Below are 23,310 nucleotides of genomic sequence, written 5' to 3' on the forward strand. Positions count from 1 at the left end.
AGAGCTTTGTACGATTTTCTTTTCTTTCCCCTTCTATTATTATCATTATTATTATTTTAACACATGCACACATATAAGCAAAATGGCGGCTCAGATCCTCCCAGGATCTCAAATGACAAATTACAAAGAAATAAGTACAAAAAAGTACAGTACTCGCTAATTTACATCCACAAATGAATGATGTCTGTGATAATAAATAACTGCAACAACTTCAAATTGTGATTTACATTCATTTAATATTTTGTTTATGACTTGCAACATGGTTTTCAAAGGCAGGCTGTGCAGCATTAACAAGTGTTTTGAGTGCTTTTCTTTTTGTCCAACAGTGTCATCAGCGTTTGAATCCTCCAAAGATTTGCAACACTGGTCAAAATACACTTTACAGCAGTGTTACAATCAAAAAACATTCTTAGAGAACCCTGACTCTGTGTCAGTGACTATGTGCAACCTTCATGTATGTATATAAGGTGGGTGAGACAAGTGGGCATTAAAAAAAAACACTTCAAAAAGAAAGAAAACATGATTTTAGATTGCAACAGGAGAACACAGTAATTAAACTTTGGGTTGAGACAGGAGTGATCCCCTTTCTTAAAAGTGCCATGGTGGGTGTTTTATAGTGTTTTATGATTTTACAAAGCACATAGACAATAACAAATATTTCAAAATGGCGATGAAATAAATTCAAAAGGAATGTCATCAGTCACCATTCATGACGTCACGTATAAGACACGACTGTTACGATCCATGACTGGATACTGCAAAGCATGAAGTGCAGTAAATATTTCTGTAACTCCAGGAAAGCATTGTTTTCTCTTCAGTTATTTGTAAGTGTGAGTCACAGTTTTTACACAGTGATGTCTATGATAGAGAAGCATTACAGAGTTGACATAAAACCTTGGTGCATATAAATACTGCAGACAGCAACAGGAGGTCGTACACAAGTACTTGGAGCTGAATGCAAGTGCATTAAAATGAGGTGAATGCAGCCGTTTTTCAGGAGGGCACAGAAGGCAAAATGTGATTCATGATGTTTGACATGGAGGGAAGAGCGTAACTCTTCTGAGATAAAGTGAGAAGAAATAAAGATAAGTGAATCTTCTACATTGACGTAACATGAAGAGTGAATGTTCTAACATTTATATAAAGTTTGTACATCACATGGAACAAACGCTGATATTTCAGTTCCATTAGATGGGACAGGACAGCGACAACAAACATAATATATGAACAAAACATTTTTGATTGAGGGAAAAATGCATCATTATCAAACTATCAAGCGTAAACTCACAGTTCCAACACCATTCACTTTAAGGCCACGATTGAATGACCATCTACAAATTTCTTGCTTGATATGATTGTAGATTCTTTTCTCATAGCAGTGTTCAGACACTGCAAGACATAGTCACGCTGTTTTGTCTTTACCTCTCAGGCTTCTGTGAAGTTATGACCCTGTGATTCAAGCTGAATCTTTCCATTCTGAGAAACAGCTGCAACAAAGGAATGAGGCGTTATCGCGTCATAGCTTCACAGTAAAGCTCAAATACAATCGAGGACAAGCTCCCTCATTACTGTGGTGTGTTTAGCGCTGACAAAAAAGTAACTGAGGTAGGCAAGAAAACAATCAAATGCTTGACCACCATATTATCTTTTTCTCAATATATACGTACCAAAAAGATTAAGAGCAAATCAAAAAGTAAAAGATGTGACAGGAAAAAAAAAATCAGGTGAATCAAAGTGACCAGGATGTCAGTTTTCTTATTTTTACGCAGGATTTGTGATGATCTTTGCACCAGATCAGAGCCAGATGAGAGTGAGATCCATGCAGGCCTGCAGTCCAGCTGCAGTGCTGGCGACAGCATGCATAACGCCTGGTACAGTTTGCATAAGTGAGAGCGGTGCTGATACCCACTGCCCTGACCTTAGATCGGGTTCAGGGCTTTTCCTGTGGGGCTTTGAGGTGAAAGGGTGCAGAGACGAAGGGGTCTACAGCACTCACTTCTGACGTCCATGAGTGAAGAGGTCCAACGGGGACTGATGCCACAGCTTCCTGCCTGCTCACGTTAGACACCACTCTGTGAGCCGCTACCAGCTGCTGGGGCACAGGTCCCTCAAAGTGTCGGGAGTATTTGGCCAGAGCTTGAGGGCGGAATGGTTGAGGAGCGACCTGTCCCAACGCGTCTTGATCAGGGCTTACAGCATGAACTCCAGCTATGTGAGGGTGCGACGCCATGGGTTGAGCTCCTGCAGCCTCCTTTCTTTTTCCGAAGGGAGCCTGCGAGAACACGTCAAGCTGCTGCTGAGCTTCCAGGGGGCCACGTAGGAAAGGAGCATTGGTGAACACATCGGCAAAATCTTCTTGCACAATCTGAAAGGGGGCTTTAGAGAAGACATCTGCAGCAACATTTGCCCCCTGTGCTGGCTCGGGTACGTGCTGGGTATGATTCTGAGCGAAGGTGCTTAGAGTAGGTTGATCGAAGGTCGTGGTTGGTTGTTGTGTTGGGTCTGCGTTGGACTGTGCTGATGAGTGGAGGTCTAACTGAGGCCCCTGCTCGTCTTCATCGTCAGAGTCCAGCAGCAGAGGTCTGGAGCCGCTGAGGTCATGAACTGCTATATGACTCTCAGCAGCTCCTCCATCCTGCTGATCTTCTTTATGGACTTCTTTCTCCTCTTCTTCCTCACTGGAGTGCACACAGTCCTCATCTGTTTGAACATCTACCTCTGGAGCTTCAATCTCTTGTCCCTCCTCCAGCACGGTGTAGTCGTTGCTCTCTCCTTGCGGATCTGTGAAAGACAGCAGAAGCGGAGAAAACATATCAGAGGTGAACACAAATGTCAACAGACATTTTTAGTAAAAAAAAAAAAAAAAGTATTCCTGTTAACAAACCAGGCCATCAAATCTCATCATATATAAAATCTGCAAAAGCCTGATCGATGACAACGACCTGACAGTGAGGAACCAGCAGAAGACTCCCACAATACAAACACATTCTAGTCTAAACAAGTCACAGGACACGGACAGGACTACCAGCGCTACTACTACAACATCAAGTAACCTTGTTTCCACAAATAGGTTTCAGTACAGCTATTCAGTATCCTCAACATTGCAAGGACAGTGCGTTGAGTTAGGAGAGGGGGGGGGCAGTTTGATTTTAGTCAGGATCGATTGTGTCAAGTTAAAGGAGCTCAGACGGAGTCAGTGGCTCTGTGGAAACAAGGACAGAGAGCCTTCATGGCACGAGTAGAAGTAGTTAGTGGGACAGACAGGTTTGCATGGATAAGCAGAGACAAGTCAGTCTTACCTCAGCAGCGTTGACTGTTAACTGGCAGCTCTTGGGAAGATGTTAGTTGCAGCCATTAAAGGAAAACACCTGTTTAAGGTAGTGTTTAAGGTAATTTCTCTCATCATACAAGTATTTGAAACTGTCCACAGCCTGTTTCCAAAATGTTCCATTTTTCCACTTTGACACAAGAGTTGATAAAAGTAAAAAAATATCCACAAATCATTTCATCTGTCAGAGCTGACTACCAAGCACAGTAAACAGTGAAACAGCGTTGATCATGAAGAGCTATAGATCCATTACATTACAACTCACTGAATCTACAATCTATAAATCTGTGGTACAAACTAACAAGCAGGAACACAACTTAAAGTCCCTTTTGCTCTGGAATCCCAACAGTAGTGAACAGGTGTGTGACTTTAAAATACATCTGTCAACGTCCATGAAGCAAAGAACTTCAAAAATGTATAAAAACTATTTTAGGTTTCCTATAAATCTCTGAGACACTTGTCTATACTTGTATGGTGCACACACAAAACAATGTTTGAATAATGACCAGAGAACACATGAATAGATACCATAATGTTAGAGTATCTGCAATCTAATTTGGTTCCAAGAAGGACAGTCTGTTGAAGAAAATCACAACTGTCTCATCTGGTCCCTATGCTCTTTAGTGTAAAAATCAAATAATGTGACCCAAAGACACTTAACTTCCATTCACGTTAATGAGTTTTATTCAGAGCCTCTCATTTTGAACCATAATCCATAAAAATAGAAGTATACACTCAATTATGATCCTGCTTCTGTGGACATCTGTCACCAATTCAAGTCAGAGTTATCAATATGCCTGTCACCACGTCAACCCCACTATTACAGTTAAGTACATAAGTTTCACAAAGCAACACATGTAAAACTCTACAGCCAAGGCAAGAAGTCTACAGGATACAGCACTGTAGTGTCAACATGAAGCTTGTTGTAGGATTGCATAGATCAGCAACACAGATGCAAATGACTTAACTGAACCAATAAAGATGGAGGGGGAAAAAAAGCATTTCTTTTTACCCAAGTCAGTTCTTAGAGAAATGCTGATGTGTGTGAATTTACAATGTCATACAGGCATGAGAAGGTGGTGAAAACTATTCATGTCCCACATATACATCAATGATGGCAAATCAGGGGTAATGTACCATTTTCTGTTTGTATATACACGTATAAGGTGATATGGACCTTATATAGAGACTTGCATCACATAATGAACTTCCTTTGGCGAGAGAAATCTATTTATTTTATGCTAAGGATGCAATGCAAAGTCAGCTGTGACCACATGTAATATAATGTATGCAGCTGTTTTTCCATGTCTCATGATCATCGGTCAAATGACAGAGGTGAAAGGTGCAACAGAGGTATCAGGAAGTCAACTCCGTCATTAGCTCTGTCTTGGATCAAATCTATCTCAGTTATATGCAGAAACTTACAAGCACCAGCACAATGTGAGGAAGTGGAGAGCCCCAGTCAGGTAAGTCATAAGCACTTTGTGTCATGTATCCATGACAAGATCTAAAGCAAAAGCACAAGCTGAATGTTTGTGAATGAGGAGAAAAGACTCTGGACACAAGGTCCAAATATTTGCACTCTTAAATACACAAACATTTTTTAAATCTATATATCCTTGTAAATTTTTACATATTTTATAATGCTCACACTGGTTCATACCTTGAATCTGAAGCACTATGAATAAAAGTCACATTTATTCATACCATGACATAAGAGATAGCTTTAAATATAACACGACTACAAAACAATCTACTTGACATGAGCAAAAAAATGTTTTATGTACACGTAAAGGATTTTTCTGAATATCACTTCTGGCAGAAAACTGTCACATTAGCCGAGAGACCTAAAAGTATGTGATAAGAAAGGACTGGCTACATAAGACGGACAGGATGTCAATGGGAGATTGTTTGTTAGCGCAGTACAGACACAAAATAAATCAGTGAAATCTCTTTAAACAGTGTTGTGCTTCACTGTTCCAGAGAGCAGAGCAACACAAATCTAAAAAATTAATAAAATCTTTTCGGTAGCTTTGGCATAGAATCATTTCATTCCCTTTTGTTTATCTGCTGTAACCTTCTTGACGACAGGTTAAACATATAATGAGGAGTTTATGACCCTGGACATTAAAGATGTATTTATATAACGCACGCATACCATGAATGATCTCACTATGTTATAGATAATGCTGATCGTGAAAGCACCCTGCGATGGTGATGGATCTCGGTTAATCAGCCTTGTTAACACTGACTTCTTCAATCTCAGGATTTGAACACGTTATGATTTAGTTTTGGGAGAAATTATACCCTGTTTAGTGATCAGAAAGAGATCAGAATATATAGCTCTGCTTAGGAAGCTTAATGCATGCACTAAGTTAGCTTAGATACATAAAACCCTGGTTACTGTTATATATAAGGGGAAAGTAGCAGAGATTTAGCTTCATAAGATGGCGCACTGAGATCATGTCCAAAGAAAAAGGTTTGAAAAAGGCAGCCTCATTGTCCTTTCACAACGGTGAGAAATCTGACAAGACGGCCCAAAGCTGACATTTCCTTCTCCATAACTGGTTGAATCAGTGCAAACAGCTCTCAGCGGTCACTCAGGGTGCAACTTTGTTTGGTCAATAGTTTAGTTCAAAGCTTTCATAGGAAAGTGCATCCAATGATCCAGGTGGTCAATTTTTACTGCTCATTCTTTAGATAGACCCCTGACACAAATGCGCATGCCTGCAGGTGGCTTGCTTAAATAAAGCTATGACTCTGAACAAGTAAAGTGAGCACAACGCAGCCGTGTGACAAGGACAGTTGATCACCAAGGCTGTGCTTGGATATTAATGCATGTATGAGGAAAGCATGAGGGAGACTATGGTGTAGCCAGAACAGAGGCAGATGATATGCTCAAGCAATTATGAGAAGATTTTGTTTAAACAGCGTGGGAATGTCAACAGCAGGCAGAGATATATGAAACCAGCTTATCAGGCAGCTAGAGATGGAGTTGAGGCCAAGGTGGCACGTAAAGCGAACGGTTCCACTGAACCGATCTATGCTGGCTCCGTTTCCCTTCATAAGGTGCTACATTAAGTGCCTCTGCTCCCCCCATTTCTATCCCCTGACCCTCCCCCTGTCCCTTTGTTAGGATTGCACACTGCCCCTTCGACCTCTCCCACCCCCTCTAGAGGTCGATGAGCTGATCCACCAGCAGAAGGGAGCGGGCCAAGTTGGGGATGCTGGACTCTGAACTGCCACTGTTGCTGCGCGAGTGACCACCTGAAACATGCCAGAAACAGAGAGAGAGAGAGATGGACATGGAAGAGTCGAAGGGAGATCGTGAAAGACAAGCAAAAGAATGAGTGATATTAACAGAGATTGTATGGAGAAATGAAGAGCGAGGAGTTGAGGAGGATGAGGGTGGATGTAATGGCAGAGCAGAGAGATGCATGAACGGGGGGCAGAAAGAGAAAGAGAGGCAGAGAGTGAGCTGGGATTATTTTACACAGCTGCATCATTACAGGGGGGAGTCATTCTAACACGAGGAGACTTTTAAGATTCACTACAAAGAGCCAAACACCTGCAGGTTGGATAGGCACCAGCACTACAGCCTCAGAAGCATCAGAAACAAAGGAGAGAGTGGGGATAATGTTAGAGCTTGATGGGCTATGAAGCTTTAATGTGACAAGCACACCCATACAAGTCTTCTAACATCTGTAGTGATAGGAAAGAGCTACTGCGACTGAATTAGGGGCTTAGTCATTCATCTCTGTGGGCTTCAGGAGGAGTCAGTGCTCATCTCAGGGTTTTTCTTAACCTTACCTTGATTTGAGTTTTTGGAGATGAGCACGGGAATAGGGTCAAACTCGTCGTCATTGCCCTTCTCCCCACACGACATGAGGAAAGCAGAGTCTGCGGTGAAGGAAGAGGAAGTGAGGGAATGATGGAGGGGAAAAGAAGTTAACTCAGCCAAGGAAAAGAGCAGAAAAGAAAGGAAGATGCGAGTAGATTAAAAATAGATGAAGCCAGGCAGTCACAGTATTTAAAAGCCATGCACTTACAGTGGCTTTTGCCCAAGGGTCAGTTGAGGCTGGTATTTAATGTGTCTAATTCAATTTCTGTATCGCATGGAGGTTTGAGTTTTCTGATGAACAGGCCCCCTGTGTTCTGGGAATGATCTGTGGTCTGTTCTGATTTTATGGGCTAAGATCCCCAGCAGACATGTGGGGTGCTGCGAGGGGGGGGTCTTACCAGGAGCTGACTGAGCAGGTGGCCGCTCCTCCAGACATGATCCAGAGCTGGAGCCAGAAGGAGCAGAAGAGCAGGAGGTGGCGAGAGCAGAAACAGACTGGTGTCCATGAGGAGAAGAGTGAGATAACAGATCGCAACCCAGCAGAGATTCCTCCCCAGTGAGAGAGTCTGAGACAGCACGACAGGAGGAAGCAAAGCCAGAGGGACAATGGGTCAGAGTTGAGATATAACTGTTAGCTGACAGAGCAGAGACCAAAGCATCTTTTTTTAGTAAGGCAGTTCACTGTTTTGTTGCTGAAGCAATATAAGTGTTGAAAGTATTGGTGCAATCATTAAAGTATTGTAGACTGAGAGCAGTCTTGTGAGTGAATGGACTGTAGCTGCTTTCAAACATGCATTGTGGTCTGGACATTTTCCTGAATCTTTCCTGTCAGCCCTCGAGTAAATTATCAGGAAAATATCAGTGTGCCCATGTGAGAAAGCGAACAAGTGCCTGCATTGATTGATGTTTCCAACGTTAGACAGATGTGAAACTGAAAAAAACCCACTAAAAGAATACAAATATCTCAGGATGAAAAAGAGGCGTCATACACGTAAAAGACAAAGACGAAGATGTCAACTTGGAAAGAACAGTGTCCTCTAAAAGGAAGTGCTGTCCAAAGTGGAATTTATACATCATGTCACGTGCATGCTCTACCTAGCCTGAATGTTCAAGACATTTTCCTCTTGTTGTGAAAGGGTGTGACCCAGAAAATCTTCTGCTGTGTACTTCACATGTGAAGCACAAACCCTAGAAAAGGTTTAGACCCAATTTCATGTCTGAAAACTGTCACAAACTGTTTTTTTTTTTTTACAGGCTAACACGACATATCAAGGGTCACTGCCAATGATAAATGAGTATACTCATTGCAAAAAACAATATAAAGGGATCACAGTTGCCAACATCCCTCAAAAAAAACAAGACAACATCAACAGGTGACAGGAGGAACAGGACAACAACAACAACAATTCTTTGGTGAAAATACTGCAAAGAATTGTGTTAGGCTTCCTACTCTAAAAGTCCAGCATGCCAACCTGGAATGCTGGCAGGGATGAACTCTGGTTGGGTTGAATGGCGTTGAGCCTGGGGGGCTTCCAAACCAGGAATCAGTGAATCCACACACACTTCTGCTTTTGCTACATGGAGACATAATGTGGGGAAAAACCAGTAGTACAAAAAAAAGATTAGTAATAGCGAAGCAAAGTAGATTGCCGCAAGGATACAACTGAAGAGGGTGTTCTTTACTCCTTCCCCCAGTGAATCTTTTCTAACTTCATGATCATGAGAGTGAAGGAGGGGAAGGAAGGGAAGACGACGCATGCAGAGCAGATGGGGAATATTAGAGCAAGGCAGGGGACAAGAACAGAGCTGGTACCATTGGTGGAGCTCTCTGCAGTGCTATTGAAGGGGTCAGCTGGGGTTAAGAGGTCAGGGAGCAGCAGAGTTTCAGGGGACTTTAGTCCCTCAATCAGCTTCTCTGTGAGGGAACCAGAGAGAGAAGATGATCGACAGATGGCCAGGGAAAGAGAAAGCAGCATGAGAGGATTTTGCAGATAAATAAAAAAAAGAGCAGAAACTAAAAACATGACATTGTAGCAATGTGGAGAAAAATACATTTTGATAAAATCAATGAGAGCAGAAATATAGCAGACATCATGTTAGTCACAAGGAAAAAATATATTCAGGAAAGCAAGAAATTATAACAGGATGATGAGTGCACGAAGAATCATGTCAACATTTCAAGTTAACTCTATAATCAGGCTGCTTGCAGGATTGATCAAGTCATTGCATGATGCATTAGTTTACTTAGTTTCTGCCCACCACACATATACTTAAAATTTAGTTAGTAGAGGGAAATCCTATCAAAGGATAAAACACTATCCTTTATCAGTAGTATCAAACCAAAGAAATGCTGAAGAAAACACGTTTCCACACTTTTACATTACAAACTTCAACAGCAAACATTTAATCATACAAACAAGCCACACAGAATGCATTAATGCACTCACCTCTGTCAACATGCTAACCGTCTCAACCCATTTTGAACCGGTGCATACAAACAAGCACAACTCTTTGTTAAGTCAGTTTTTCCCTATGTGCATTAATTTACTGATTTGAGCGAGTGAAGAACAGCCCAGGAATGAAACACCAAATTATTGACTTTTCATTGCAGCTCATACTTACAGGAGACCGCTATGGGGGAAAATGGAGTGGGGGTCTTAGACAAGGAATGTGTTGACTCAGAAAACGGCACAGCAGATGTGACCTTTAGCCCCCTTCACTATAGGAGAAAGGCCAAGACTGATGAAAAGCCTTTTATAAATTTGAAATGTCACAAAGCAAATTCTCGATATTGGCCCAAACAGCTCAGTATCAGTTGAAATCTCATGTTTTCTAATCAATTCAACTGCTGCTCTGCTTTTCTTTACTCGTGTATATCCTTGTGTGCATCCTATTTGAAAGAAAGTCCAAGAGACAGCTTAGGCTAGGTAGAGAAGATTAACCACACCCTGGTTATGTAAGAGCCTCAACATTCTCATCCTGTCAGTGCAACTACCCAAACAAGGTTACACAGAATCACGCCCAACCAGAAAGAGCTAAAGGCTAAACTGAAGGGAGCATGAAAGGCTTTGTCATAATTTTAACACGCTAGCATGCTTAACTTTCTCTTGTTCTTAATAGCACTGGTAAGTAGGCTCCTCCAGCAGTAAAGCAATCCAATTAACAAAGGAGAATTTGTCCTTAGCATTGCCAGGCAACAGCAATAGCAGAGATCTGCAAATGAGATGCGATCTAGCTGTAGCCACCGTCTCTATTCATGGAAGCTGACAAGGAGCCTCTGTGAGGCTGCTTGCTATGTCAACAAGATAGGACTGTGTACAAATCCCAACCACAAAACTAGCACTCATAAACTAACCCATGGGAAGTGAGATAACCAGGGAACTACCTCAGATTAAATAAAGTGACTCAGTAGCTCTAGGAATATATTTGTTTGACTGAGAATCTAAGGTATGGCTTGTATTGCATGTTGTGCTGTGACAGGAAAATTACCTGTGGTGTCAGAGAGTGAAAGGTTATTAAAAGGATCCGGGACAGTCAACAACGCTGCACCTGCACTCATGATGCCTGCAGATCTTTCAGCTTAACATTGCACAGTGAATAATGATGGGAAAGAACAAATTAAGCCAAGTGAGAAAAACAAGAGGAGACTGGTTTGGACTGGAGTTTGGAAAAGCTTATTTTACATTCTCAAGAAGACAGCATTACAGAAAGAGTACATAACTGGATGTTTAGAGAAATCTCCACTTGATTGATGATTGATATGTAAAACAAATTTAAGCCTATGGGGACGTAAAGCAATGAAGCAGCATAAGAGGAATTAAAATAAAGTCTTACCTGGAAAAGCAGTGAACCCTGGAATAAGATTTTCACTGGAACCCGTGATCTTCTCCCCCGGTGCAGCAGCTGTGCACAGACAAACAAAATTATTTTCAGGTTACACGACTACTTACCAATGAGGCATTTGTATATATTCATTGAGTCCAACTTACTCTCAGCTAGCTTTGCAAAGTCTTTGTTAAGCAGCTCCTCCGCCGTTAGCTTGGAGAAGTTATCATCCCCAAAGGGGTTCCAGCTGGGCTGAGCGGTGGGTGCAGCGAGGGATAATGGGACGTCACCTTCACCTGGATGATACACACTCTGCTGGGACGAGCAGGGGGAGCCAGAAGGAGTAGTGCTGGCTGATCTGCAGAGCACAGAGGTGTAAACATAAACAAGGGCAAGAATGCACGTTGACATTTGATCATGTTTGTAAAGTCGATTGACTCTGACCTACAGATCTATGCAAATAAGAGTGAATGAACAGAGTTATTTAAAGACTGAATTAAGTGATTCTTCTTGAGCTGGATTCTCTGAGATGTTAAAGGGTCATTTATTCTCCTCTGGGGCTCAGTCGTATGAATGGACTTTCTATTGGCGACTGAGCTCACTCGCGGCCATGAAAGGACAGTTCATGCGCAGATCACTGAAGGGAGTTAATTCTGCTTACTTGGACTTGTTGAGGCTGGCCTCAGCTGCAGCCGCCTGAAGTAGCTGAGTGGACTTGCTAACTGGAACCCCAAACACGGCACTGTGGGTGACATCACTAAGGATGCGCCTGTGGCCACTCTTAGGGGCTATCTTTGGCGACGATGGGGGCGTCAAAGAGCCAACTTTTGGCAACTGATTCCCTCGGCCAGCCATCTGTAATGACAAGATAAGAGTGAAAATTGGAGATTAGGGATAATGAACTGACGCTAAAAGAGAAGAATATCTGGAAGAAACAAACAAATCAGACCCATAGTCATAAGAAGCAGCAAGATGATCTGGAAAAGAAAATCTTAAGATGTTTTAATGAAGACCAACAAAACCATAGCTTAGAGAAAAGGGTTATGGAAAAGATAAAAAAGTACTCCCATCACATAGATTGGACAGAAACCGATTCACCTCTTGAAATTATTAACCTGAAGGTAGAGTAGGAGCAGGAGGGCTATAATAGAAGCAGTGCAAAAGTAAATCATTTGGTTATATCATGATTTTTATAGTATTTATGAAACAACAGAATTACATTTTTCTAAAAAAGACATTTAAAAAGCATTTCTAGCTACACAGCAGCAACACGCCAACACTATAATTCTGCCAAGAGAGAAGTTAAATCTGGATGTGATTCGTTAGAGACGAGCCAACAATCTGCCCCAACCCAAAGAGCAGCAGAGGCAGCAGGAGTAGGATGTTACCACAACCTGTGGGTCAGTTGGAGGACCAGCCACTGCAGACTCAGGGATGGGTGTGAGATGCGGAGCGGCTGTTTCATGGACTACATGCTGCAGCTGCTGCTGGTATTGCAGATGCAGAGTAAGAAGTGGAGGAACAGGTTTAGCTTTGGACTGCAGCAGGGTAGATGCCTGAGACGCTATTTGTTGTTGTTGTTGTTTCTGCTGTTGGTGATGGAGGCTCGGAACCATTTGATGCTACATAGAAATATCAGACAGCCAATCATGAGGAAGGCTCAGTCTAAAAGTTTGGTCAGGTTTATATAAATATTTATCATGTCATATGTATCATAATCTTTTCAATGATTGCTCATTGACAAGTACAGCATATTGAAATACAATCACCATCAGTGTTAAATTTTTATCAGAAAATACAGGAGAGCCCGACAGACACTAGAGGGAGAAATAGACTGATAATCTAAACTGTGTCTGTACTGCTGATTAAAATAAATACATTTGCAATACCTGGGGCCACAGTGTCCTTTGGAGCAGTACCTCTCCTTTTGTAAATGCACAATTACTTCATTACAATTACAATCAACTTGAAATATTTTTGCAAAAAACTCTCTCAAACCAAGCTGTCACCTTTTTATCAAATGTATGTCTAATTCGTTTTCTGAGTGAGAGCTAAACACACAATATGCAGCTACAAAGTATTCCATTATTGTTTTGTAAGGACGCCTACCTGCTGGTTACTCTGCAGGCTTAAGAATGCTTGTTGCTGCTTCACGAGGAGCTGGTGATGCTGTGGTGTAGCCTGTGGCTGCACGTTAGTCGTCTGAGCTGTCTGTGGTGTAGCCTGTGTGGCAGAGGACTGTGGAGAAGGTTGCACAGCAGTTGCAGCTGGAGGTGGGACACTGATGCCAACACCTGCAAGATGAAAAACTAGAAAATTAACTTATTACATTAAAATGATATCTTTTAAGTTACAACCACTTTTCTGATGGCATGAAGAATCTACATAAATAACAGTTGAATTAATTACATTAAGGCATATGTGCACGAAATCTTGACATTTGTGTGTGTGTGCGCGCATGTGTAGAATTGCATGTTTCCCTGAATGTCAAAAAATAGAAAATGTTTTATTTAGCTGGTAATAATTTATTGAAATTATACTTTAAGCTTTCTCCCCACTTTCATCTGAAGACAAACAGCATTTTAAGATAAGTGATGCCTTATTTTGCTTTGTTAAACAGATAAACGTTTCTAGCTTTACTCTAAAACTACTACAGTATCCTGGGCTTTTTGTTTGAAAAAATTCTACATTTTATATCACACATACTACCTAGAAGCATCATCATCTGTTTCTTCTGTAAGTGGGTCACAGATGAACAGAGGGCATGAAAACAATTAAAAGCCTTCTAAGAATCAGCTCATTGCACCTGTGTGAATACAAGCCGAATTCTTGAGCAGTTCATTCAGTCCAATAAAACAAGTCCTGAATTTTCTGTAGAGAATATTATTACCAGAATAACTGTCACTGTAAAGACAGACTTGTATTATTAATGGTCTTAACACTGACATATGGACATATTAAAGAGAAACTTGTACCTATGGCCTGGGGCCCTCCAGCAGCCACATTGGGCCTCTTGCGTGGGGTGAGAGCGGGCTGGATGGGAAGAATGCCTATAGGCTGGGGCTGAGCCTGACCAGCCTTGGGCCTTTGTCGAGGTGCAATTGAGGTTTCTGTGGTTGGAACGGGGTCTGTAAGCCTGGTAGAAGGTTAGAAAGAGACATGATGAGAAAAGGTAAAGTAGCTTATCATGATAAAACTCAAATTCTTTGCTTTAATGCAACTCACCTGGCTTTGGTTTGACTCTTTTTGGCCACTGCTTCACTGGCTCTGATAGGCTCAGGAAGTTTTGCAGGAATGGGCAAATTCTACAACAGTAAGAGAATTTACAATTTATGTAATTTTATATAAACTTGGTTCAATCAGGACAATCATTTCTCTGCCAGAAGAATTTTGGTAGGGTGCAGGTGAGTTCTTCATCCCAAGAAGTTTTGTTTCTATGACATGTCACCACTGCTGTAGTATGATATACCAGCAATGCACTTTTTTTTTTTACGATTTATTTGACATCATGTCATCACTAAATTTGGCAGCTATACAGTAAAGAGTTGCCTTACAACTAAAACCATTGTAGATGACTCACTTGTTATATTTAATATCAACACTACTGTATATTCTCATCTCAGATTCCTGCCATTCTTGTGGCAATGCTGACTTACATGTACATTTGGGATTGGACACTCGCGTCGAGCCAGTTTAAAGGCAAAGTAGGAAATTTGGTAGATGTCTGGTCTCTTATCCGGGTCAGGTTCCAGCATGTATCCTGAGAAGTCAATGAACACGCCATGTTTATTTTTCATCAGAAACAGGAAAATTCACAGTTAAAGGTAACTGCCCAAATACAGGATACACATGCCGTAAGTAGGACAGTGATTATAATGTAGTTAGAAGGATACTTACGAATGAGACAGTGCATGTCCTGGGAGTAGCGGGAGATGTCTGGGATAGTGAAGCTGCCGTCACAGATAGCTACTTGACTCTCCCCAAAAGGAAGTGTGAAGTAGCAAAGTTTATAGAGTAGACAACCCATGGCCTATACAGATGAGAAAATCAACACACTGTAAATTAACGTGATCATATTGTCATCATAATGTAGCATAGTGGTAATGAACTAAATCCTTCTCACCCAAATGTCTGCCTTTGTTGTGATGACTTTTCCACCGTAGAGGTTGACCATCTCTGGAGCGCGGTACGACAGGGTGGTGTACCTGGTTTTAAAGACAACACCAGTGATTTTCTGAACTCTGGTTAGAAAAACAAATAGAAGCTATAAATAGAAACTCACTTTTTGATTTCCTCCTCCACGACTGGCACTCCTTCTGTCTGAGGATTTTGGAAGTGGTTGGTGGCGCTTCCAAAGTCACAGAGCACGTAGTGTCCCCGGTCGTGCAAAAGAATATTTTCCACCTGCATGAGGAAAACATGATGAGACCTGTCAGAACTGATAGTACCTGATGTTAACAACAATGCCAAAATGTGTTACTTTAGCATTATACACTCTTGTATAATGTATGTTTGGAAATGAATTCGACCTGCCTTGAGATCTCGATGGATGATGGGACTTTTGCACTGGTGGAGACGAGCGACTGCCTCGCATGTGTCACAAAAGATCTGTAACACCTCAGGTTCAGTGAAGCCCGTCTGTAACCGCTGATTCATTAGGTTGACCACCTGCCCACCTACAGACAAAATAGGTCAACTACGAGACTGATAAAAGAGTTGTTGCTGTTAATACTGTTCCTATCTGATCATTTACTGCTGTTTTATGAATAACTTGTATTTATAGGTTAACTCATTTTTTCATAAATTTTTGGCAGACTTGAATCTGTAAGGTCAACAGTAATTTTGCTGTTTAAGGTTTAAATAAGGACTAAAATAATGAACCAACTTTCCACATTTAACAATAAACAAACGTTTACATTTATTTATTTATCCTTTTTACTTTCCACATGGCACTAATGAAAAAGGTCTTAAATCATTTCACCAAGTTTTATTTCTGTTAAACAGCTGCAATAGTGTTAATGTTTGAACTTTCTATTAATAACACCACTCAGTTATGTATTGACTGACAAAGAGGTTGTATTGACCACATTAGCTATCTGTTGAATGCTTGCTTTTGAACAGGACAGGGTGCTGTGAGAGGCTGAGGGTAATGGAGCTTCGAATTCAGCAGAGACAGAAACATGGGGGTGGGCCAACTTTACCTCGACAGAAGTCCATTAAGATTAGGACTTCCCACACATCGCCAGCTCCAACTGCCGTTATGCTGGAGTCCAGGAAACCAACAATGTTTTTGTTGCCCACAAGATCCCTCTGTGTAAAAAACACAGACAGAGCAACAGTGACAAATAATGTAGATACAGTTTTTCATGGATTTTACTCATTTGGTTTTGGTATACAAAATACATCCATGTTTTTTAGTAATTCAGTCAGTTTTTAACTGTAGAAAGTCTGATTCTGAGCCAATGGTCTAGAAGAAATGACGATAACCATCCAGCAAAAGCCATGCCACCCAGGGTGTGGCTGCAGGAAGTGGTTGGTTTATCTTGCAGTGAAGACAACCGGATTAGCAATGGGGAGTAAAGTGTCAATTCAACAATTTCAATGGAATTCAATGTGTTTCAAGAGCTTAAGCTCCAGGGTCAAAAAATATTTTCAGAAGTAGTACTTCATGTACAATTAACTTAAAGCATTCAGATTAAGTCATGTTCAGATGAGAATTATTTTAATGTCAATTCTGAATTTCTCTGTATGTGGTAAGTTTTACTTAAATAATATTGCTGCTGTTAATGTCATCCATTGCGACCCTTATGCACAGGAACACGATCTGCTCTTAATATACCCCCCTTTCATGTATTTTTTTGCTGCACTTAGCAGTCTGTTAATGGACTCCTACTCACCATAATCTGGATCTCAAGTTTGCAGACCTGCAGATCATCTTCATTGTTGACGTACATCCTTTTTAGTGCACATCGAACGCCTTGATGAGTCCGCACCAAAAAAACTATGGCAAAACCGCCTGCAAATGATGAGAGAGATAGAGCGAAGACGAAAATTATAATAAACACATACATTTTTTTTAAAAGTCTGAAATCAGCTAATTTTGTGATCTATAATTACTATCTCAACATATCCTGTTCATCTGCATTTTTTAACTTTCCATAAATGGTTACATCATTGTTAACTGCTTTATGTGCAGTACAAGGTTGACTGACAAACTGGTAAGAGGAGCGTAAAACAGCACCGTGTGCGTCAGCCGTCGTACCAAAGGGGAAGATGGAAGAACTTGACAAAACTGTCATGGGATAAAGGAAGTGAGAGAATTACTCATCCCAACTTTGGTCACAAAGAGACTGACACGTAAGAAAAATCTGTGCATTTACAGCAACAGAAACCACCAGATTGACTATTCCTGTAAATTATAGTAAAACTCTACATCGGAAGGAGTGATTGTTAGTGCATTGAAAGGTGGATAGATGGATTATGCCAAGTCTTGATCTTCAGTGACTCAAAGATATAATCAAGTTTGGCTTTAAATTTTACGTCAACAGCTTTGAGCAGTTTTCACTGGAATATGTTGTTCCTGCAGCTCTTCACGTTTTCCCCCTCACAGCTTGTGTTAATTCCGTACACAGGGCTGACTCATCCAGCTGGCATCACTAAGCCAAGGACAGTTCCATGTGACTGATCTGATTGACATTTGATGAAGCCTGGCTTGGGCTACACCACTGTGAGCTGTATTATAAAATAAATTAATGAAGCATAAAAAGAAGGGAGTCAGCAACATTAAATAATTTCATAAGGCTTTTTGAAATGGTCTAACAAAGGCATAAAAAGCTCAGACTACTTAGAAATGATGTGTGCTGCAGTGCTCTGGCCTGTCCGGGTGGAGCTGGGTCACCATGGATGACAACACATCACAATTTCCCTGATGCCATAAGCTATAAATTCAATGACTTGAAATTTCACGATGAAGGGCAAAAATCTGCAGCACAGTGACAGCACTGGCAGGGCTCTGACTGATAAGTGTTCTTAAGACACCGAGATGCAATGTGCTTCAGGACAATAGATGCAATGTGCTTCAGGACAATATCAAACTGAGGACCCGTTCAGACCTGGTATTAATATCTACGATCACAAGTGGTCAAAGTTACGTTTGTTGGTTTACAACTGGCATTCAAATGTTTCCTGAATGCATCTCCTGTGATCAGCTCTCACTTCCCCACTCTACATGGAAAAAAACAAGTCAATGCATCTGCACTGAGAAGTTTACATACACATCAGATTCAATGTGTCCCTGGACACTTTTGCTTTCACACAGCAAAAACAATGTGGCCACATCATGCGTCCCAGTCCACCTCTGAATGTGGTTCGGAGGTGGACTGGGTGGATCTCAAGATGCATTTGGGTGTGTTCAGAACTGCATTTGTGATCGGATCACCGAGGCTGGATGTTTATATCAGGTCTGCATGGGGTCTAAATGAGAATGAGAATCTCAATCTGTGTGTGTGTGCCGTCCGTCGCAGTACAGACAGCTGAAGCCCTGTTGTCTCACAGTCTAATCTGAGATGCCTGTGAGAAATGAGAAGGATTAGCAGCCTTCTTAAGCAACATTTAGCAGTGGTCTACTATCTCAGTAGACAGTGCAACCAAATGACTGTAAGTACAGCCACAAATAGCCACTGCCCCTTGACGTAACTAACTGACTGGTAGGATTATACCACTCTAGCTTATACATACACGCTGAAGCAAATGGACACAAAAATACACCTTTAGGCAGTGCTATGAAATACGCAGTGAATAGCCACAGTGTTCGCTTACATTTTCTTATCAGCGTAATGGATTTACATAGCTACTACCATCTAGGCTTTCAACTCTACATAAACACATGTCCTCATGATTACTATGCTGTTTACAAACATGCTCTCTGTAAGGTTACACCACACTGCAGTGACAGCGAGAAAAATAAAGGCATCACAGATCTGCTTAAGAGAAAATTAGCATGGACGATCCAGGTAATGCTTTTGCTTAGAAAACTGAATGGTTTTGGTTTACAAATGAGGGGATGACTAACTGAAGCTCGATGTCGTGCCATCTAAAAGGCAGGAGCGGGGGTCACATTCTCTGTTACAATGCAACATATTACACATCTCCAAAACAGGGCTAATGTTACCAGCAGTAACTCTATATGGACAAAAGAAACCATATCATGTTGACAGTAAAGACAGAAAGAGCTGTGTCCTGGAATATCCAGAGAGGAACTGGTTGAGAAGAAATCACAGACATCTGCCTTAAACCCAAATGTCTCAAAAAAAACACACAAAAAAACTACAAAAATGACCATGTATGCAGCTTTAGGCCTTAAGCTAGAAAAGCCAGTGTAATGTGTCCCTGTGACTGCTTTTGTCTGTACGTTGGGAAAAGTTCAACAATGACAACAAAGGGAGTAGACAGAAGGGGGAAAAAAAACAAATTTCTAAATGGAACAGCAAGCCAACAAAGAGCAACAGCGCAGACTATAACCAAAACCATCTGAACAAATAGGTCTAATGTCACTGGGGGAGTCACATAGCAAGCAGGAGGTCCACTGCTGCAGCGAGAAATTATAATCTGCAGAAAACTAGTCCATGTAGTGTTTAGTAAAATGTATAATCTTGTGGAAATCATTTCGTTTTACTATCTTTGCGAGGTCATGTTTGTAAGGCCAAAGGGTGACCAATCGAAACTCTGTTAAATATCTGCATTGAGGCCAAAGTTTTTCCAGAGCTGATAAGAAAAACTACACTATCTCTTCACCCACAGAAATGAACAAATTCCACTTGAAGTTCCCACTGACATCCCGGTGCAGGGGTTAGATGTCTAAACCCATTCACAAAGCCACTTTGGTGCCAAACAGATGGTGGCCATCTATAGTACTGATGAATTAATCAGTCTTTCATCTATTTTTTAGTAACAGGCACTCGAGGCTAACAGAGCACAGCAGACTCTCATTGCAAAGACAAATGACCAATGACAAACTTTTACCACTATCACAATGCCGGATCAACCATGTTCTGGTAAATACTTCCTTCAAAGTTAGGTTGAGTTTCCAACAAAATTATGATCTCAATGATTTGGGTTCCCCTGCAACTAACCACTGTTTAAACTGGGAGATGTCCAGGTTGCCTATATGTTACTATTTAGTATGAAAGTCCCACAATGTGAGGAGGTCCTATTTTATTTAGCTGTACATACTAATAACTGGTCCCACCTTTAAGCAAACAACAACTTGTTCACCCTTGCTTCTTGAATCTGCATTTGAGGTTTGTCACTCCCTCTGCAAATACCAGGACAGATGACTCAGCTGGGCTTTGGTTCTTAACAACAAAGCACAAATGCGGTTACACCATTTTCCCCTGAGCAACTTAAAGAAGACAGTCTCCACACACCCTCTGCTAGACATGAATGTTCAATCCTGAAATATTTTGATGATTGCACAGAAGATCACTAAGTAAACTCAACCTGACCCTGAACCAATGAGCAGGACCACTGTCTTTTAACAACATGCAATAAAGGAGATTGCGTATCATCACACTGGGACTGTAGCAGGGCCAGAGTCCAACAGTCCTCATTTAACTCATGTTACCAGAGTGCCCATCCTCACAAGTGTGCTGAGATCCATACTGTGGATCTGGTTGAAAGTGCTCGTGTAACAAGTGTGTGATCCACACAACAACAAAAAAAAACACAATGTTCACCTTCTGCGACAATTTCCTCCACGGTCACTTGATACCGTCCGATGGTGAAGACGCGTCCGATGAAGCTGCCACCGCCGCCGGAACCAGCGCCTCCTCCGCCGGCTCCGGAACCAGGCCCGGTGCTCACCAACTCCCGTCGAGAGTCAAAAAATTTCTTCATGTCTCTAAGATGTTATCCTCAGCTCGGTCAAGTCCAAAAGTAGATCCGTGTCCTCGCAACAAAGGCTCAGCGTGGATGTGCCCGGTCCCTGCTAGCTACCGTGTCAACGTTAACGCTTTAGCAGTTTCTCAATGATTGAATGAACGCCGCTAGCTAGCTTCAAGCTAAACACAGGCTAACTAGCTGGATCTCAAAATATCCCAAACACTGCGGTCCGACGCTCCAGGGCTAACTCATGGTTTGAACAACAGAGTCGAGTGTAACTGAGAAAATGTAAAAATACAGTAGCGTATATGCGGAAGTCACTTCTTTTCCACAGTGAACACGAGCTCGGAGCTGGCCGGCCAAATTAGCCAGAATGAGCCAGAAAAAAAACACTTGTAAGCCGCTAGCTCACGTAGCCAGCTAGCCGGGCAGCTAGGTGCGGTGACAGCTGTCAGTCGATGGACTGGCAGTCAGGGAGGTCCTCGGTGTCCAGTGCAGCTTATTACACATCTCCACCGGCTAACATCCACCAGAAAAGCTGCTTAGTTCACCGTCTGTGTCGCAGTGGAAGTGACAGACCCCCGCTGCCTTTATGCCCCCGACCGGCTTTAACAACAAGGCTGCTCGGCTGATTTAATGATGGAGCTAACGTGGCTACAAACACAGTAGGTGCCAGAGGAAAGAGTCATGTCCTCTCTGCGGACTCCATCCTGCTGGACTCCTCGAGGTGTGATTGGTCAAATGAGGAACAACTTCCTGTCAATCTCCTGCTCTCATGAGGCTCTGGTCCCCACGGTGAAAACCTGGTGAAAACCCGACAGGCCCCCGACCTCAGAGGAGTAAAACCTCCAGCAGCCCGTTCTCATTACCCCCTCCTGCTGGTAACACAGGTCCGGCCATCTGTGTTAGCTATGCTGCAGAACACTCTCTTCATTTGCAGACTCTCTCTCTGCAGATCGTGTAACATTTGGTCTGATTTTGAAAAACAAAAACGATGTATTCTGCTGCTGAAATATAGGTTGATCACAAGAGAACAGTTCCTGCCTGTGTGCATAAAACATAATAAGATGCAACTCATTTCATTGTCATGACACAAAAAAAAAAAAAAAAAAAATTAGCCCTGAAACTAATTCTTTAATTCTAACTGTAACCATTTAATCCTAAACATAACCCTCAATTCTAACCCTGAAAACATGAATCTTTTCCAAAAACCCGAATGTAGATAAAACGTACTTGGACACAGGTGAGGGTGTATAATGGTCATGGCCGAAACACATAATGATCCTGGAGTTTACTACTGATGATGTGTCCTATAATATTAGAAACATAAAACATTCATAATCAGTGATCCAAGGGTTCTTTGATGAATTCTGATTTTCTCCTTGGCCAGATTCAATAAATATTTCAGCACAAGACATCAAAGGGATCCTGAACACTTTCTTCGCTGATGAGTTGACCATTGACCAGCAGATTTTCCACAACCTATATAATAAAAGAACCCCAAAAATAAAGGATATTGGCAAACTTAAACTAAAATTTAAGGAAGCCTATCAAAAGGTAAATGGTAAATGTTTTTTTATTTATATAGCACTCACATGCTTCACAGTACATTCACACACACATTCATACAGTTCTCTAGTAAGAAATCATTTTAATAAGGCCAGTTTGGCTAAGTGGAAATGTGAGAATGGGGGGAGCTTTGCATCAGTCAGTGCATTGCCTTTGACTCCAGTTCAACTGTCGAGTCGACTGATGATGCACGGGGAGTCATCGATAATTACTTCCTAACCCTAACCTCTAGCATATGAAAAATAATAAGATACAACATATTCCATTATCATGACACTGTAGAAAACTCAGACCACAACAATTTACAGTGTCTCTGCAGTATGGAATGATGGTAGAAGGTGAGTCCCTGAGATCGATCTGAGAATTTCAGTCAAACTTACACTAATCTTTCCTGCAACAGTTTGTTTATTATTCATTTTTAACTTTATTTGCACTCTAATTGGAAAGCCATGCAACTGAGGATATAAGTCAAAGGAACCCCACTTGGTTTCAGTTTTTACAATCTCACAACACATCTATGAAAACAATTGTGAAACAGGAACTCAGCACAGGTCATGACAGTCTCATGCATTAATTAGAAATGACTTTGGAAATGATTAGCAGCAATCAGATTATTCCATCCAACTCTGTAGACCTCCTGTCTCAGAATGAAAAAAATTCTGAATATCACATTTAGTGATCTCCTGTGGGCTGTGTGGACAGGCAATGAACCAACAGGAGACTCCACCCTCAAGGTTAGGCAACTTCAGGTTAGAACAAAATGCCAACCTCTTTCTTCAATTTGTTGTTGCACCAGGTGTCACACTGACCAAAAATAGATTGTGTTTGTTGGATGGAACATAACTCAATTCTTTAGTAAGAAGATTAA

The 23,310-nt window shown here is 41.5% G+C and overlaps 1 protein-coding gene across 20 annotated transcripts; it reads right to left on the reverse strand.

Annotated features, from left to right (window-relative positions):
- Nucleotides 1-216: 216 nt before the first annotated feature.
- Nucleotides 217-21,775, reverse strand: aak1a (AP2 associated kinase 1a). Of its 20 annotated transcripts, XM_069523973.1 has the most exons (22): nucleotides 20,729-21,775; nucleotides 16,892-17,010; nucleotides 16,196-16,304; nucleotides 15,528-15,670; nucleotides 15,277-15,398; nucleotides 15,118-15,199; nucleotides 14,892-15,024; nucleotides 14,651-14,754; nucleotides 14,220-14,299; nucleotides 13,970-14,130; nucleotides 13,104-13,288; nucleotides 12,389-12,616; nucleotides 11,656-11,849; nucleotides 11,159-11,352; nucleotides 11,004-11,072; nucleotides 10,659-10,748; nucleotides 8,983-9,084; nucleotides 8,642-8,743; nucleotides 7,568-7,735; nucleotides 7,139-7,228; nucleotides 6,496-6,595; nucleotides 2,660-2,781 (listed from the first exon to the last, which is right to left on the reverse strand). In XM_069523973.1, the coding sequence occupies exons 1-21, from the start codon at nucleotides 20,886-20,888 to the stop codon at nucleotides 6,501-6,503; spliced, it is 2,730 nt and encodes a 909-aa protein (XP_069380074.1). In that variant the 5' UTR covers nucleotides 20,889-21,775; the 3' UTR covers nucleotides 2,660-2,781; nucleotides 6,496-6,500. The 20 variants fall into 20 exon arrangements, with proteins under 20 accessions (XP_069380059.1, XP_019949457.2, XP_069380060.1 ...); XM_069523958.1 differs by lacking the exon at nucleotides 6,496-6,595 and having other exon boundaries at nucleotides 217-2,781; XM_069523974.1 differs by lacking the exon at nucleotides 7,139-7,228.
- Nucleotides 21,776-23,310: the final 1,535 nt, after the last annotated feature.

Source organism: Paralichthys olivaceus, chromosome 4, assembly GCF_024713975.1.
Source record: "Paralichthys olivaceus isolate ysfri-2021 chromosome 4, ASM2471397v2, whole genome shotgun sequence".
In the NCBI taxonomy this organism is placed as follows: domain Eukaryota; kingdom Metazoa; phylum Chordata; class Actinopteri; order Pleuronectiformes; family Paralichthyidae; genus Paralichthys; species Paralichthys olivaceus.

Excerpts from the sequence above, each read along its gene's own strand:
- aak1a (XM_069523958.1), bottom strand. The coding sequence starts at position 20,888 with ATGAAGAAATTTTTTGACTCTCGACGGGAGTTGGTGAGCACCGGGCCT. Across the intron at positions 16,305-16,891 it reads AACTTGAGATCCAGATTATG|AGGGATCTTGTGGGCAACAA; the intron begins GTGAGTAGGAGT and ends TTTTTTACACAG. Across the intron at positions 15,399-15,527 it reads TCATCCATCGAGATCTCAAG|GTGGAAAATATTCTTTTGCA; the intron begins GCAGGTCGAATT and ends TTCCTCATGCAG.